Source organism: Barbus barbus (genome assembly GCF_936440315.1).
Source record: "Barbus barbus genome assembly, chromosome: 6".
Lineage (NCBI taxonomy): Eukaryota > Metazoa > Chordata > Actinopteri > Cypriniformes > Cyprinidae > Barbus > Barbus barbus.
In genome coordinates this window covers 17533175-17551419 of record NC_136734.1, presented here as the reverse complement: position 1 = coordinate 17551419, position 18245 = coordinate 17533175, and the positions used below count along the sequence as shown (strand labels likewise).

Genomic DNA, 18245 nt, shown 5'->3' with positions numbered 1-18245 from the left:
GCTATGATGACATTGTGAGCTTTGGTTTGTTTTGTTGAGTGAAATCTCTCAACATAATTCTGGATTTGTGATACTATGAAGAGTTTACATAATTAACAAAAGGCAAGGCAATGTAATTGTGTTTTTTTCCAAATACAACTAATTAATATAACATTATACATTTTCTTGCCATACACATGCCATATAAGTTAAATGCTATTTATTTAATAACACACTAGACCTTTTGGGTTTGCATTTGAGTATTAGGTAGTTTATGTTAAGACAAGATTTCTGTGGAGTCACCCTTAAGACTGAATTACACTGGATGAATCAGTTTAATCGAGTTTTGCTTGCTATTGCTTACTTTTATTACTGCACTTTCTAAAAGGCATTTGGTCCTCCTCATCAAAATATTGGTCAACCTAAAACATTTCCAATTGAAAGTTTTACCATCAGAATAATTTTATATCCTTATCATTTCCATCATCTGATATTTGAGAGGTTGTCCATTTATTTTGGCACACTAAGGCTAGATGAATCTAAAGGGAGTGAAACCCAAACTTCTGCCCCTCAGGGTTGCCGTAAAGACCCTGGCAACTCAAGCCCGTTAAATTAAACCCATTAGCTTCACTGTTCACAGCCTTTTCTCTGATGCCAACAAGTCATAACACATAAACACTTGGTAATGGACCCTTCAGACGATGGAGAGGAGCAAGGCAAGTTCTCCCAGCCGCAGGCTCATTGGCACTGTGGAGGCCTGGAACTGCATCACCATAGCCCACTCACACAGTAGTGCTGGAGAATGTGATCCCAACACATTGTTCCCCATCACATAATAGAACCTTTTCAGCCCAGGGCGAACAAGCCCACCATGGAGAGGGAGAAAGGGGCAGAATGCCCTCATGGGAGACCTGGGAGACTGCTCTTTAAACCAGGGAAGATTGGAGACAAATGTGTCTTGGCCTAGTTGTTTATTTCTTTAAATAGGTTTATTATTATGCTATTTTTTAAATATTGTAATGTTAATGTTTTTTTAAATCTTAAAATAACTTATGTTTGGAGAGCTGGTGGCACTACAACATCACTTATGTTTTGTGATGAATATTTCAATGTTTCTCAGGTGTTTAGGATGGTCAGAACAGGCACTTTAGTCTCTCTTCTCCAGCTTTTCAGCACCCTTGCTCCCAGAGGAGGTAAGTGATGTCCACTCTGTACTACCTATAAACTCTATCCTGCCTCCACAACACCTCACGAGAATTAGATGTAACAGTGATTAATGGACAAAAAGAGCCAAGGCACTGAATAAATAAGTAAAGATGTCAAAAAGAATTCAGTCTTTTGATGCAAGAACCCAAAACCAATTCCAAGTCTATAAATGACTTTATCAGTCTGAATAGTATTTTCAGATTTCAATAGGCATACAGCTTATGATGTACCACATCTATGTAATAGGACACATCACTGAATTTACATATTTTGAATCCTTTCTTCACAATCTGTCCAAACACCCTCACATGGCCAACTGATCTATGTTTTTAGCGTTTCTTTGTCAACATTTCCTTTTCTTCCACTTAGCATTTTCTCAGGATACCCTCTACCCCTTTGGACCAGCTCACAGGGATTTAGAAGCCCCTAAGATGGATGATGGCAGTTCTCCAGAGATTCCACTACTAATTCCGTTCATATTCTTCAATGTGCCCTATAGGTCCCTTTATGTAAGTGTCCAAAATATGGACGAGAACTGTGAGAAAAATCTGCAAAAATATCAATGCAACATCTTAGGTGTTAAATTCAGCAGTAAATTGTGTAACAGCACACCATCTTACATTTTCCAATAGGTCAACAACAATGGAGTGATCTCCTTCAACATTCAGGTGAGTCAATTCACTCCAGAGGCTTTTCCCCTCAGTGACAGCCGTTCCTTCATTGCTCCTTTATGGGCTGACGTGCATAATGGTATCCGTGGGGATGTGTACTACCGTGAGACAACAGACCCAGAGACCCTGGAGAGGGCCACTCAGGATGTCAAAAAGTATTTAAAGAATATGGTGTCCTTCACTGCCACCTGGGTCTTCATATCTACCTGGCATCAGGTCACCTTTTATGGAGGCAGCCAGACAACGCCGGTGAGCCACAAAGAGTTATATTTGCATGACCAATGTCAAAACTTTGCTAATGAGCAGCATGCACTGTGTAATCACCACAATAATCACCACCACCACCACCACAACAAAATCTTTTTTTTTATTTTCAGGTAAATACATTTCAGGCAGTTTTGATTTCCGATGGCCAAGCTTATTTTGCAATGTTTAACTATGGAGAGATCAGCTGGAGCACAGGCACGGCTAGTGGAGGAGACCCTCTTACGGGCCTGGGAGGAACCACAGCACAGGTAGGCTAATCTTGAGAATCTCATTTGTAATATAACAGTTGTTACAGAGGTTGCTGTAGTTGTTAGGGGTTCTGGTTCTTTGCATCAGATGAAATTTTTTCACCCTCTGAAAACATAATTGATCTCTTTATCATTCTCTGCTATGATTGCTCTCTCTAGGCAGGTTTTAATGGTGGAGATGTCAGCCATTTCTTCAACCTTCCCGGATCACGCTCGACTGAAGTGGTCAATATTGAACAGACCACTAATGTTAACGTGCCAGGGCGGTGGTTCTTCCGCATTGATGCTGACCAGATAGACCCAGCCAATGGCTGCAGCTACTCTGGTACAACAAAAACTATATATTTATAGTTTTATAATGTTTTCATGGTATTTGATACATTAAATTAATATTTTACTCCTATGTTAATTGTGTGCTCCTTGTTTATTTGGCACGTACACTTTTTATTCAACATGTTCCGCTCATGCCCTATCTTACGCTCTCTTCTTTTTCTGTGTCTCCGAAATCTTTTTTTTTTTTTCAGGGCGGTTTTACCGGCGTGGGGAGGTTTTCTGGTTATCAGACCAATGCACTCAGCGATGTAGGTGTCTTGATCTGGATAATGAGTTCATCTGCCAAGAAACTACATGTGGTCAGTTAGAAACCTGTGAACAGGTGGAGGGGGCTTACTACTGCCAGCCTACCCGTACCAGCACCTGTGTGGTGTTTGGAGACCCCCACTACCACACTTTCGATGGATTACTTTATCATTTCCAGGTGCAGTATAGGGTTAAAATCCTATTTCCATAAAATTGTCAGTAATAGTTAACTCTATAAAAATGGGTGAATAGGTTACTTTTTCTCCCCTGAATGTTGCATTGAAAGTACACTTGGCTCACTGATGCTTCTGGAAATAGTTAAGTATGAAATCAAAATCCAGAAATTTCCAGGATCATCATATTTCACACATTTATGAGTTTATAAGATATCCATTATCAGAGGTTATGCTAGATGCCAAAGTTTAGCCTATGCTTTGTATAGAACTGTAGGCTAAAACTATGTGATTTCCTTGATGTCCCATCCAGGGTACTTGCTCATACCTGTTGGCTCGTCCATGCTGGGAAATACCTGGTTTGCCCTTCTTCAGTGTGGAGGCCAAGAATGAGAACCGTGGTGTGACCACTGTGTCCTGGCTACGGGATGTGACAGTAGAGGTGTACAATCACCGTGTCACACTACCCAAAGGGACTCTGGGAACTGTGCAGGTCAGCTTTCTTCATGTTTCAGTCCTTTAAATTTGAAGCTGTTACTCTTACTAAACTGACCAACTGTGCAATCAGTATGAATAGCAGCCTAGTAGATTAAATTGTTCTTGCAGGACACAGACAATATAACCTTTCTCAATGTTTTTCACTTTGTGTTTCTGTTGTTACAGGTGGATGGCTTGATAAAGACTCTCCCTGTTCAACTTCAACTAGGCGCTGTCAAGGTATACCAGTCTGGCGTTGCTGTCGCTTTGGAAACAGACTTTGGTCTTTTGGTGACCTATGACGGATTGCACTACGCCTCCATCTCCCTCCCCAGCTCTTATTTCAACAACACTTGTGGTCTATGTGGTAACTACAACGATGACCCGGCCGATGACCCCGTGTTGCCAGATGGCTCTTTGGCAGAGAGTGTAGTGGAACTGGGTGGTAGCTGGCGAGCTGAGGACACAGATTTTCGTTGTACAGATGGCTGTGCCCAGAACTGTAGCATGTGTGAACCGGCAGCCGAAGCATTCTACTTTCGCTCAGACTACTGTGGGCTGATCAATAAGACTGATGGACCTTTCAGAGACTGCAGAGCTGTGGTAGATCCCACAGCATTTGTGTACAGCTGTGTTTATGATATGTGCAGCAATCGTGACAATATCACCACCCTGTGCCAGGCTATACAGGCATATGCACTTGCATGCCAGGCCTTGGGAGTCACTATACGACCCTGGAGATCACGCTCGTTCTGTGGTGAGTGATATCAGGTGTGACCTTAAGGTTAATTCTATTTCAATAAAGTCCTGTCATCGTAGAGACTTCTTTTAGGGGTTAAATCAAGTATACCTTATTAAATCATTTTCTCACTTTCTATCATAAATGCACTCTTTCTATGTTCCCTTTTCCACTGACCTTGCATTTTTCCATTTGCCATTGGCTATTAGTATTGAGATGCCCTGTGAACAGCCACTACCAAGTCTGCACGAGTGCATGTCCTGCCTCCTGCTCCGACCTGACATCTCACCTCTACTGTACCCATCCATGCACTGAGGGCTGCCAGTGTGATCAGGGCTATGTGCTGAGTGGCAGCCGCTGCGTCCGTCGCTCAGAGTGTGGATGTGAACGTGACGGTCTGTACTATGCCCTTAATGAGACCTTCTGGGCAGGGGAAGGGGGTGAGGTGGGTGAAGAATGCTCCCAGCGTTGTGTGTGTGGCCCAGCAGGTGAAATAACATGCTTCAATGACTCTTGTGGCGAAGGCGAGGTGTGTGTAGCAGAAGTTGGGTTGCTGGGATGTTACCCTCGTCGTGAAGCAGTATGTTCGCTGTCTCAGACTCAAATACTGGCTACGTTTGACGGGTCCACAATGCCGTTCCCTGATGAGAGCTCATTCTACCTGGTAAAGACTTTGGGACGCTTGCCTGCAAATGTTACATCAGTGGAGGTGAAGATTGGCAGGAAGCTGGTGAATAAGGGCCCTAAATGGCTACGGCCAGTGGTTGTTAGGGTGGGACATTTGGAAGCACAGATAGGTGGCTCGGATTTTGACTTGATAAAGGTTTGTGGTGACTTTCATATCCTCTAATCTGCAAAAAAAAAGTGTCAGTTCCCGTCTGTGGAAGATGAAAGATGTGAAGATACTTACTTGGGACACTTCACTATAGCAATATCATTACTTGTACAGTAGCTTTGATTGTTCCTCAATATATTTTCACATATTGTTCAGACCAAGTTATCTGATTGTATGACATGCTGAGGATGTTGTAACTCTCCTCTCCACCCAGGTCAACGGTGAACCAGCGATTCTTCCTTATGTCCATCCAGTGGAGCCTTTAATGATATACCGGTCCTCTGGTAATACCACGGTGATTGAGTGGAGTGGTTTAGTCCGTACCCGATACTCACGTCAGGGCCTGCTAAACATCACTCTCTCCACCCTCTTTTACAACACCACCTGTGGTCTTTGTGGTTTCTTCAACGGAGAACCAATTGATGACCTCCGTCTACCTAGTGGAAGGCAGGCCGATACACCCGAACAATTTATTGAAGGCTGGAAAGCCATTGCGGATGATCTGACATGCAATGGCGACTGTGAGGACTTGTATCGTATGTGTACAGATTTAAGGCTGTACCAGAGCCCGTGGCTGTGTGGAAACATCAATGACCCAGGAAACAGCTCGTTCCTGGTTTGCCACACAGCTGTTAATCCTTCTCCTTTCTTCAGGAACTGCCTCTACAACATGTGTGTGAGGGAAGGAAACCGTTCTGCCCTGTGTAACTCCCTCCAGGCATATGCTTCAGCTTGCCAGGATGCACAGATCAACTTGGGATCCTGGAGGAGTGCTACCAACTGCCGTAAGAGAGTTGGTTGTTTCTCTCTTTTTATCACTTTCAGCACCTTCTATCCCTTTCACAGTTTCCTTTTTCTTTCTTTCTTTAGCTCTTCCCTGCCCAGAAAACAGTCATTTCGATGAGTGTACATCTGCATGCCCTCTCACTTGCTCTAACTTGGACGATCCTGAGGAGCCATGCCCTCTACCTTGCTCAGAGGGCTGCCAGTGTGAAGAGGGATTTGCCCTCCGTGATGGAATCTGTGTGGCACGTAGCGACTGCGGCTGCTTCTACCTGGGTCGCCAGCTAACCACCAATGAGACATTCTGGACAGACTGGGAGTGCCAGGAGCGCTGCTACTGCAACGGCACAGACAACAGTGTCTACTGCACCTTCTCACCCTGTCACCCAGAGGAGTACTGCCAGGAGAATGAAGACCTGTTTTTCTGTCAGCCAAGGACAGAGGCCATGTGTGTTGTTGCTGGCTATGGACACTTTTTGCCATTTGGAGGTGTACCATTTGACCTCCAGAGCAGCTGTACGCTTCGTCTGGCCACTACTGAGTGTGGAGATGGAGACGAGGAAGGCTTTGGGGGACTAGACAGTGCAGAGACAGTTCTGGGAGGACTGCCCAGATTCCAGTTTTCAACTCGGAGTGAAGAGAGAGACACAGGCCAGGCTATATGGGTGCGGGGATTTGTTCTGGAGGTCTATGGATATGAAATTGAGGTGTCACGAAGTTTCAAACACACAGTCACGGTAAGATTGTCCTGAGCTATGTGTTGAGATTATGAATAATATGAATCTTATGCTTTTGTTCGCTTTGTTTTAAACAGGTCCATGTCCCAGAATTGTAATTGGCATAAAACTCAATAGCAGTTTGAGTGACACAAATAGCATGTCCATATTTGTGTGTACAGGTGTGATCCAGCACCCAAAGCTGATTTGGATCAGTACAAAATTCTACACCTGCACCTGAAACAGACAGCTACTGATACAATTTTTGTACATTTGCTTGAGTGGCAGACATTTTATAATCACAAGAATTCACCTGTAATTCTAGAACACCAACTTTTGAAGGTCAAACTCCTCATTTTTATGACACAATGTTATTTTAATCAACCAGACAGAAGAGCTAAACAAAGCAGTAATTTTTTTCAGGTGAGGGGTATTATATTTCAGGCAGCATCTGTTAGCACACTGGAGCAGATACAGAGGGAAAATTATAACTGAGTGACGTCTGGAATGAGTTCACAACACCACTGAAAGATCTGAGGAACTTAAGATCAAATAAAGATTGAGGGGAGAAGAAAACCAAGTTAGAAATGAGAGACAGAGGGAATCATTATAAAACTGGCTTTTGAACTCTGTTAGATAATACAGATAGACGATGAACAACAAATGGATCAAATTAGATTATATGAGAAGCAAAGCCAGAAGATGAGATTGAAAGTGATGTATTATGTACTAAACAGTTTTGATTGCTATTAATGAAACAACTGTCAATGTTTTACAGTATTTGTCTCTTTTAGGTGAATAAAGAGCGCCTGTATCTGCCTATAAAACTTGGTCCAGGGAAAGTTAACATCTACACCCTTGGTCTGCAGTTACTTGTGGAGACAGACTTTGGTCTGAAGGTGGAGTACAAATCAAAATACATATTGCAAACCACTTTTTCTTGCACAACACATACTGTACAACTTTACAACATTATCCACTATGGAAGCTAATGCACAGTTAATATCTCTACAGGTGGCTTTTGATTGGAATACTCTACTGCTTCTGACTCTTCCTCGCAGTCTCTTTAATGCCACCTGTGGGCTCTGCCAAGGAATGCCCATTACTGGTCCCGCACTAAGTGTCACAGAATGGGGCATGGCATGGGCAGAACGTGACACCTTCTGCCAAGTGGGTTGCGGGGACTCTTGTCCTCGCTGTGGATTGGCTGAGAGGGGCCTAGCTGCTGAGGTCCCCGCCCAAGTAACAGATGCTGTTGGTAACATTGACATGGATAATGGTAACCCAGGAACCCGTTTCCACCTTGCTGAAGGGTTGTATGTGTATGTCGAACCTGAGGCGGTGAGATTATGTGGACTTATAATAGACCGCGGAGGTGTGTTTGCACGCTGTCACAGCAAAGTGGCACCAGCATACTTCTACCAGAGCTGTCTGCAGGATACATGTGTAGATCAAGGTGCGAGAGAGACCATCTGTAATTGGCTACAGATTTATGCCAGTACCTGTCAGACACAAGGAGTGTCTGTCATTGGCTGGAGAAGTTCCACACCCTGTGGTGAGACATATTTATATTACATATTATGTTTATTTACTCATATGTCACAATATTGTTATGCATAAAAATTCATGGTGCTTTCTAAGGCAAGCATCACAACTATTATTTCTCATACTTGAGGTTAGGGTTTGTTCTACAGTAAATTGTGTGGATTATTAAGAGAGAGATGTGCTGTTAATTTTCTAAGTGATCAGAGAAAAACAGACTTACAATGAAGGAGGAACTGGACTCATGTCTAAAAACTAGAATATCATACTGATATGAGGGTGACCTCTTTTGACTTAGACCAGTAAACAGCCACTTAACCAGCCAAAATGCCCTAGCAATTTTGGGTAAGCACCATGCATATTTTCTACAGGAAATAAAAGATTTGAAATTTTAGAAAGATTTATGAGGCTGCTATGGAAAGTATTGTCATTTTCATGCATTTAGATGCAAATAATGATTGCACTTCTAGGGCTGGCATGAAAACACTATTATAAAACCTCTTAATGTTTGGTGTTATGCTGGCTAACCACAAACCATGGCTTAATTTACAAATGTTCTGTTTAGCCAACATAAAAACTACAAGACATTTTATCACAGTCAAAGCCCCGTGAATGCCACACATTCATATAAGCCCTGCATAGAGAAATACAATACATCCTCCCCTTCTGGAGAAGCTCACCCGTCCAATGAACTCTGTGTGTGCCCAGTGCTGTCGTGCCCCATGAACAGCCACTATTCTAGCTGTATGATGGTGTGCCAGCCGCAATGTGCCCCTGCACGTGGACAGAGAGACTGTAACCAGTACTGTGTTGAGGGGTGCCAGTGTGACCAAGGCTATGTGCTCAATGGCAAGAGCTGTATTCTCAGTCAGAACTGTGGATGCTACACGGATAGTAAATACTATGAGGTAAGACAGCATGTCACACAACTAGACAAAGCCAATACATCTAATAAAATAAACCAGTACAATAAACCTATCTTAAAAGCATGCAGTACCAAAATACAATACCATTTTTTTTATTAACTGCCACACTTTTCTCTGTATCTAATCAGTTTACCAAGAAAACTATTTTGAAAAGACCTGTTTTTGTGTATATTGTCTTGTTGCATTGGCATTATTTTTCATTTAAGCTAAAAAAAGTCACAAAATGTATTAATATATATTAAAAAATAATAAGACTTGATTCATTATTAAAGGTCCCATGACATGCTGTTTTTTGGATGCTTTTATATAGGCCTAAGTGGTCCCTAGTACTGTATCTGAAGTCTCGTTCCCGAAATTCAGCATTGGTGCAGAATTTCAGCCACTACGAGCCAGTCCCACAATGACCTTTCCTTAGGATGAGCCATTTCTGTGTCTGTAGCTTTACATGCTAATGATGAGGAGAGAGGCGGGGCAAGGTGGAGGGTGGGTGTGTGTCCTGCAGCTTGCAGCCACGGTACCATGCGCTAATGTTGACAGTGGATGTATCGCAATGGCTCGTAGACACGCAGTCCTTCAAGCTTTTCAGTTTGACCCAGAATCTGATCCAGATGGAGAAGCACCGGATGAAGAAGTTGCAACTCAGCGGCTACAGCAGGACGTCTCCGAATGGTTAGTTTAAAATATTGTGTCTGGATACGGTCAGTATTTCCCACACATAGACTTTTTTCCCCACACATAGACAGTATTTCCCACACGTAGGCGGACCGCAACAATATCCACCGCCCGCTGCCATCAGCTCACGCGTCTCACACACACGAGCGCGACTTTAGCACAATATTTAGTAACTTTCAGACCCTTTCTTTCCCATAACGGGTACATACTAACAAACCTAGCAACTTAAAAAAAAAAAAAAAACATATTCAGTCGGAAGATGTCTCCAGTACTGCCCCGCGAGCGCGAGGTCTCTCTCCCGGCGCAGTGTCGCCTCTCTCGGCGTCTGTTCTGAGCAGCGAGCGGCAGAGAAGCAACGCTTTCAGTTTGCCTTAAAGCAGCAGACTCATCAATAAATCATTTGCAAAACAGCGTTTACAAGCACTTGTCGCTTACTGACTGTTTGGACTTTTAAATATGAACATAATTTGTCTGTTAATATGCGCAGTTTATTACTCAGACGCAAAACAGTGCTTCGCTCGTTTGCAAGCCAGGATGTCTCTCGAGGAAAAAATAATAATTGCGCTCTCCTCGCACGGTCGTAGCTCATTTTCTCATGGGCGGGCAAAGCAGAGAAAGGGGAGGTAACCTTTCCCCGTATGACGACATAAGGGGAAGATTCCAGATCGGGCCATCTGAGCTTTCATTTTCTCAAAGGCAAAGCAGGATACCCAGGGCTTCGGGGAACTCATATTAATGTTAAACCTCATAAAGTGAAATTTTCATGCCATGGGACCTTTAAGCGTTTGTGCTCCATAAAAGGACACCTTGGAAGCCAAAAATGAACATGCTTTTGTATGGGTAAATGTTTTCACTCTATTTTCTCTGTCTCTAAGCCTAAGCAGTTATTCTGGAACAGTGACTGCACTAAACGCTGTCAGTGTATTGGACGGAATCTGATTCAGTGTGACCCACGGAGATGTAAAACAGAGGAGGAATGCGTTCTACGTCATGGTGTGCGAGGATGCTTTGCCCGACGTAATCAACACTGTGTTGCATCAGGCGGTGGCGTCTTCCGTACTTTTGATGGTGCCTCTCTTCGTTTACCTGCCTCATGCTCCTTTGTTCTTTCAACAATCTGTCATAAGCTGCCCGAGTTGTCTTTTCAACTCATTGCCAATTTTGACAAGTGGAGTACACCCAACCTAACCACCATCTCCCATGCTTACCTCTACATAAACGAGGAGAACATTCTCATCTCCGGAAACACAGTTAAGGTAGGAACACTGAAATTGAACTGCAAATGACGAATGGGACAGGACATCACTCAGGTGAAGTGGTCTAGAATTTCCTAAGAGAATTTAAAGGAGAAAACTGGTCTTTGAGAATTAAAATTTCTCAACTCTGGCCCTTGAAGTCCACTCTCCCGGAGAGTTGAGCTCCAACCCTAATCAAACACACCTGAACAAGCTAATAAAGGTCTTCATGATTACTAAAATGTTATAAGCAGTTGAGCTTGATCGAGGTTGATGCTACAATCTACAGCAGGGCTGGACAACTTGGAGGGCCACTGTCCTGCCGAGTTTACCTCCAACCCTAATCAAAGACACCTGTCTGTAGCTTTCTAGGGATCTTGAAGACATTAACTTGTTCAGGTGTGTTTGATTGGGGTTGGAACTAAACTCTGCAGGACAGCTGCCCTCCAGGACCGAAGTTGCCCAGCCCTGCGAGCTTGGAGCTAGCATTAGAGGATGGATTTAGACATTTCTTTTATGTTGACTATGAAATTATTATATAATGATTAAGACATTAAATGTCTCCTAGCTAAATGCTAAGTGTTTTCCTCTTTCACCTCAGGTCAATGGTACGCCCGTGTCCGTACCTTTTGTCACAGGTCTTATGACACGAGTATCCACATCAGAGGGATTCCTGGTGATCGACACTCCCCAGGACATCCAGGTGCGTTATAACCGATTCAACACCCTCAGCATTACAATGGGCCCACGGCTGCAGAACAAGGTGTGTGGACTGTGTGGGAACTTCAATGGGGACCCCACTGATGATTACATCACCTCTCGTGGAAAACCTGCCGTCAGTGCACTGGAGCTCGCTCAGAGCTGGAAAACCAACGGCATGCAGAACAGGTTTATATTTTATCACTCATCTCGTTAGTTTCACCCTGTCATCTTTTCGTTGCCACTCATTTTCTATCCTCCATTGCCTTACTCTTGCCTGTAGTTGTGATGAGATGCAGTATGTGGCCCTGGCTCAGTCCTGTGATAATACAGCAGTAGCAGAGCTCCAGGGAGAAGACAACTGTCTGAAGCTCACAGATTTGAAAGGTTTCTTCCAGCCCTGCCACGGCCTGCTGGACCCTCACCCTTTCTACCAGGCTTGTTACATGGACGGCTGCTACAACCACCGTAAGGCCCAGGTGTGCGGCTCCATGGCAGCCTACGCTGAGGCCTGTCGCTCTTTCGGCACACTTACCACCAAGTGGATCACCCAGGAGAACTGCTGTAAGAGGACGCTGCCACCTACTGGATAAGATGGAGAAGTGTAGAATGCGAAAGGCAGCTCAGCTCAATTGTCATTTTTAGAACATAATTTTATATGTATCTGGAAAATAAATGTATATTTATTTTATTGTTTTTATCATTATTATTTATTTTATTATGGTTTGTTCATGTTTCCAAGACTAGGCTATAAGTCATTTTCACAATTTTGACAAAACTGAGATATTTTATTAGAAACTTTCTGTGCTAACTTTGTAACTGGACCTGTCTTTAGCAGAATGGATCTATGACCCCTGTGCAGGAGAGATTTGCTCGAACAACACATGTGAGCAGGAAAATGGAGGGGATCTGTGTGGCTGCCCTGAGCTACCCAGCACTGAAATTAGTGAGTAAAAGAAATCCTTGTGGCAGAAATCCTTTGTAGGGTCTCTTTGAAGTTCTTATTATCATTCATTATAAAACCCATTCAGATTATCCTGTACTAGTTCCTTTTATGTTATAGTGGCAGGCTAACTGCTAAATTAAAAGATATTGTAAACTGGGATGAAATATTGAGAAAAAACCTTATATCTTGTACCTTTTGGCGTAGGTGAGGATGACATCATCCAGGCAGAGGTGACCTGTAAACACGCTCAGATGGAGGTTTCTATCTCTAAGTGCCGTCTGTTCCAGCTGGGCTTTGAGAGGGAAGACGTACGGATTAACGACCAGCACTGTGCTGGTATCGAGGGAGAGGATTTCATCTCCTTCCGTATCAATAATACCAAGGGACATTGTGGCTCTATTGTACAGGTGAACAAATCCTTCCTTTCCCTCATTATAAGATCAGACTGTCTCAGTTTAGACAGTATGAGCTCAGCTTTTTGAGAGAGTGGAAAGTACTGGTTTTTGGTAAAGAAAATGTACTGTTCCATCCACATTCATTTCCATTCGAGCAAATACAGGGCAAAGAAGTTTAGGTTGGGTGCACATCTGTTCAGTGCAAAGACATTTTAGCAATAGCTTAGACCAGCTCGTACCAGCTTAAGCAGGTTTACCTAATATGTATTTGTTTCACTATTGTCGGTGCCTCACAACCTAGTCATCCTCTAACATCCTTAAAAGTTTTTTGCCATTACACATTCATAGTGTACGTTTTTTAAGGAGAATAATTTTACCTTCTGAGAAACCTCCGCCGAAATCTGAGGCATTTTCTTGCAGATCCCATTGCCTTGTGATGAGTTCAATGAAGAGCCTTCTAATATGGCGGATGGAACGGATGAAAATAATATTAAGATTTTAATTTTTTGAGTATAAAAGGAAATGGTTCCATATGATTGCAATGCATTAGTTAACAGTGTGCTGCGGTTATGCTTATTTGAGCATTAAATCATCTGTTTGAACAGTTTTTATTAATGTGTGATCATGTGAAGAGTGCTGTTTGTGTCGTGTGCAAACGACCGCATATGAAGTGCGTCCCATAAACCATTTTAAAAGCAAGAGTGCTTGCTTTTGCGTGAAAGTGCTGTATAGTCAGCAAGTTGGAGTTAAGCTCTGTTTTTAATCATTAAACCATCCACAATTCAAAATTAGCTTAAGTTAGTGTTATGCATTGATAAATACATCTATTCCCAATTTTAAGAACAAAATAGTCTCATTGGTGCTCACTGGTCTGCTGTATAAGATTATTAAATGTTTCCTAATTTAGTTTTAAATTACTCAGATTGGTACACAATAAATGTTGAAATTGCTTTCCAAGTATGTTTTCAAGAAAGATCTTATGCAACTCTTTTATGAAACTCTTTTTGCTTTTTGTAATTAAATTTTCATTGTATGCATACTTGATATGCTGTCTGCTTGGCTGAATATGTTATTCTCTGTGGAAAGGTAATTAAATGTACAGTAACTTTATGTGTGTTTGTGTGTGTGTATTTGGGAGTCCAGTCAAATGGAACACACATTATGTACAAGAACACGGTGTGGATTGAGAGTGTGAACAACACAGGGAATGTAGTGACACGTGATAAGACCATCAACGTGGAGTTTTCTTGTGCTTATGAGCTGGACATCAAGATCTCGCTGGAGACAGTATTGAAGCCAATGCTCAGGTCAGCTACCACAGTATTACACTGATAACATTATGGTATTCTTTGAAGTACCATATAAATAAGCATAATATTCCATGGTTTTATATATATATATATATATATATATATATATATACCTTACCCTGATATTTTTTTTTATCTCTGTCAACATCCACATTTATTATAATAAATAACAAACAGCAGATATCATAATCTCATATTACATACACATTGCACAGTTGGATGCACTAGATATGCAACAAGTGATAAAGATAATAACCTCTCTTTTTTCTGCTGTCCACAGTGTAATAAACCTCACACTGCCGACCCAAGAGGGTAACTTCATCACAAAAATGGCCTTGTATAAGAACGCCTCGTACCGGCATCCGTACCGCGAGGGAGAAGTGGTGCTAAGCACCAGGGACATTCTGTTTGTGGGGGTGTTTGTGGAAGGAGCAGATGATAAACAGCTTATTCTCATTGTTAACATGTGCTGGGCTACACCATCTCGTTACAGCAGTGATCGCCTTCGTTACATTATCATAGAGAGAGGGTAAGAAAATAGCGTATAAAAAACAACTATTTCAGTCCATATTTAATATAACCTATTACAAATACTGTTCAGAAGAGGAGTACACATCCATATACATACCAATGAGTTTACAGCTCTCACATAGCATAAATTGTCATTTCAGGTGTCCTAACATCAAGGATAACACGATAGGCATGGCTGAGAATGGCGTGTCCCTCACCTGCCGCTTCCACGTCACTGTCTTTAAGTTCATTGGTGATTACGATGAGGTGCATTTGCACTGTGATGTCTCTCTGTGTGACTCAGAGACCAACGCTTGCAAAGTGGTGAGAGCTTGTACACACACACACACACGCATCGAAAAACACCTTTTTATTTTATTTTTAGTCGTTTTGCCATTTAGAACAATAGTGACAGGGGGTTGGTTCATAATGTGCCACTAAAACATGGCTTGAAATGAGAAATACAAACATGATTTAGTGTAGATATGGTTCACTTGTTCATCTCTCCATCAGCCATCTTGGAGAACTGCTTCTTTTGGATTTGTAATGACCTTTTGCTTTTACAGAATTGCCCTCATAACAAACGAAGTTATACAGATTACAGTCAGCATAAAGAACAGATCCTGTCAGTGGGACCAATCAGAAGAAGAGGTACAGAATATATTTTAGATTTGTGCATGTCCTGAGAGAGAGAGAGAGAGAGAGAGAGAGAATGAGTGTGTGTGTGTGTGTGTGTGTGAGGAATGTGTGTGTAGTTTAATAGTGGAAGCAATAGAATGTGGGTGTATAATTGGGTGTTTTGTGTATGTGCATATTAGCAAAGTGATTATAGCTATAACAGTGTGTGTGTGTGTGTATGTGTGTTTTAGATTCAGACTGGTGTGAAGAGGATAATGGTGGCTGTGAGCAGATCTGCACTAGTCAAGTAACAGGCGCTGTATGCAGCTGTGTAACAGGAATGCTGCAAAGAGATGGGAAGAGCTGCCGAGGTAAAATACAAATACACACACACGTGCTGTTTTAACATTTTTAAATAGGCCGACATTGCCGAAAGTGATGTGCTACAAACAGTAAAACATCCCAGTGCTGTAATACTAATTATTAGCACTATAGGAACACAGCACCACTGCATGTGTGACATTGCTTTTATGCAACAGTTTTAAAAAAGCATTAACTTAATTAAACCTACATTTTAGACACAATATCCCCAGTTACTTTTTGTATTTGTGGTCCACTAAAGAAATAGTTTCTAACAAATCACAGCAATGTAGTGCTTATGTATTTTTGTGAGCCAACCTGAAAGTTAGTATCACACTGGTTCTGTTAACAAAAACCCAATGAGATTTTTCCATTGGCTTTTAGATTATTTTAAAAAAGCAGCTCTGTGAAGCCAATTTGAAGCCTAAATATAATCTCCAAAAGTTTAAAGCTGAAGAGGCTTTAAACAAACCACACGGTAACATGACTTCAATGTCACCCTCACTAATCTTCCGACAACTTATTCAGTCTTTATTTAATACACATTTTTCCCTGACAGTCTGAGTTCGAATAGTTTGCAAGTATGTGAGTATAAACACAACAAGGCTGTAAAAGCGAACTAGTGAGTAGATGAGTTTACCTGTTCTGTGTGATGCCATTGCCAATGTCCCTGTGTAGTCCCATTTAGCAACTGCAAGAAAAAGCTTTTAAAAATCAAACTGGGAATTATTATTTTGCAGATTTAAAACCCAATGAATTTGGGACAATGAACCCAGAAGTGCTAAAATGCTAAATCTTTTCCAGGTTTTGGCCTTTAAAAATACATCTTCCCTGCAGCGCTTTATTAATCAAGGGTATCTGACTCTGGCCCACAGTACTACGAGTTACATCAACAACAATAAGTTACACCCACCACAAAAAAACAGCCAGCTAGGGAATGTCATCAGAGCCCCTCCCCCAGGAATCACTGGCTATATCTGAAATACCCTGTTACCTACATTAGTTCCACTAAATGAGTCGATGAAAACAAGTTAGCAAATTTGGACAATGACTGCACCAGAAATTCTGCAGATGCCATCTTCTGGTGAGACACAGGAATCCATTCAAGCAGCTAGCCATTCATTCTACATTGGCGCTTATTATTGAGGTGTGCTGCGGAATTTAGTGAATGGATTTGATCATGTCCACTATGGTTTCGGGCACCACTACAAATGGCTGTTCCTTCAAATAGTGCACTATATAAGACGATTTCAGACACAACCATTGATTTTGTCAATAGTACTGCTCTTCTCCAACTTTACTTTCCTTGGATTTATTCTATATATTTTAAGATTTGAAAGCAATAAAATTCTGCCTAAAAAAACATTTCACATATAAAAACTAAAATTATTGTACTTGAAAATATGTAACGTGCAGTAGTAGATGTAACTTGTAGATCCACTCAGAACCAACTTTTGTATGTTTATTCATGTTTCTTTACAAGAGGTTTGTCACTTTACTGCTGTATGTCCATTTATAAATTTGTTTTGACATTTTCCATTTATAATAAATGTCAGTGTTGTCATCAGACACTCTTGTACATTACACTCACACAAATATATGCTCTGCATATGAAATGTCAGCAGCAGCATCCCTGTTGACATCCTGTTTCTATGAAATATGAAACAAAGTGAAGCTTGTGCATTCTTCATGGCTTCACTCAAACTGTAAACTCCTTGACCCTCTGTTCTCATGAATCTCTCCTCTCATTTTCTCTTTCTTAACAGTGGCCAGTATGAGTACTGACCTTCAACCCCTGCTTCTTCTGGCAGCTGTTGTTGTAAGCGTCAACATCTTACTGCAAACACACACCTCAGTTTTTTTCTCTTAACACCCACCAAGCAAGGTCAAGGGAGACAGAGGCGTATACAGACAAAAGGGAGGAGAAAAGAAAAGCAAAAAGGAGCCAGTGAGGGGATGTGCATGTGATGCATCAGCAGTCCTGCAGTGAGGACCACCTCTGAGCAGTTCCCTTCATCGAAGTGAAAACTGTGATCAAATGCAACCAAGTGATCCTTCACCAGCTGGATATCTCAGACATAAACAACGTGCCTCGGTCCAATATAATAACCTGACACCCTTCAGACCCTGAAAAATCCCAAATCTTTTCTTTGGCACAACATCTAAATACCAGAAACCAAAAAAAAAAAAAAAAAAATGCAAACTGTCACTTTGAAACGTAGTAATAGAAAGGCAACTACTGAATATTTCACAGCCACTAATTACAGATTAGCAAGCGTTACTTATTAGAAGATGAATTTTCCTGAAAATTCACTGAAATGTGAAAGCACGTGTTGCAAGAATGGATGATAATTCTCAA

General features: G+C 41.8%; 1 protein-coding gene across 1 annotated transcript; it reads left to right on the top strand.

Annotated features, from left to right (window-relative positions):
* The first annotated feature begins 1054 nt into the window (after nt 1-1054).
* Nucleotides 1055-18064, top strand: LOC306871660 (alpha-tectorin-like). The gene is made up of 25 exons (XM_079419740.1): nt 1055-1172; nt 1555-1694; nt 1818-2105; nt 2234-2371; nt 2531-2696; nt 2896-3128; nt 3437-3616; nt 3787-4357; nt 4549-5162; nt 5389-5959; nt 6045-6694; nt 7468-7572; nt 7688-8228; nt 8924-9123; nt 10689-11069; nt 11650-11936; nt 12031-12311; nt 12583-12693; nt 12898-13100; nt 14232-14395; nt 14679-14927; nt 15070-15232; nt 15475-15559; nt 15778-15897; nt 17653-18064. The coding sequence occupies exons 1-25, from the start codon at nt 1067-1069 to the stop codon at nt 17754-17756; spliced, it is 6651 nt and encodes a 2216-aa protein (XP_079275866.1). The 5' UTR covers nt 1055-1066; the 3' UTR covers nt 17757-18064.
* Nucleotides 18065-18245: the final 181 nt, after the last annotated feature.

What these genes read in the sequence shown, in the direction of transcription:
- LOC306871660 (XM_079419740.1), top strand. Translation starts at nt 1,067, where the DNA reads ATGTTTTGTGATGAATATTTCAATGTTTCTCAGGTGTTTAGGATGGTC. An exon ending in GTTTCAAACACACAGTCACG is followed by an intron (nt 6,695 to 7,467) that starts GTAAGATTGTCC and finishes TGTCTCTTTTAG; the next exon opens with GTGAATAAAGAGCGCCTGTA. An exon ending in AGACCAACGCTTGCAAAGTG is followed by an intron (nt 15,233 to 15,474) that starts GTGAGAGCTTGT and finishes TTGCTTTTACAG; the next exon opens with AATTGCCCTCATAACAAACG.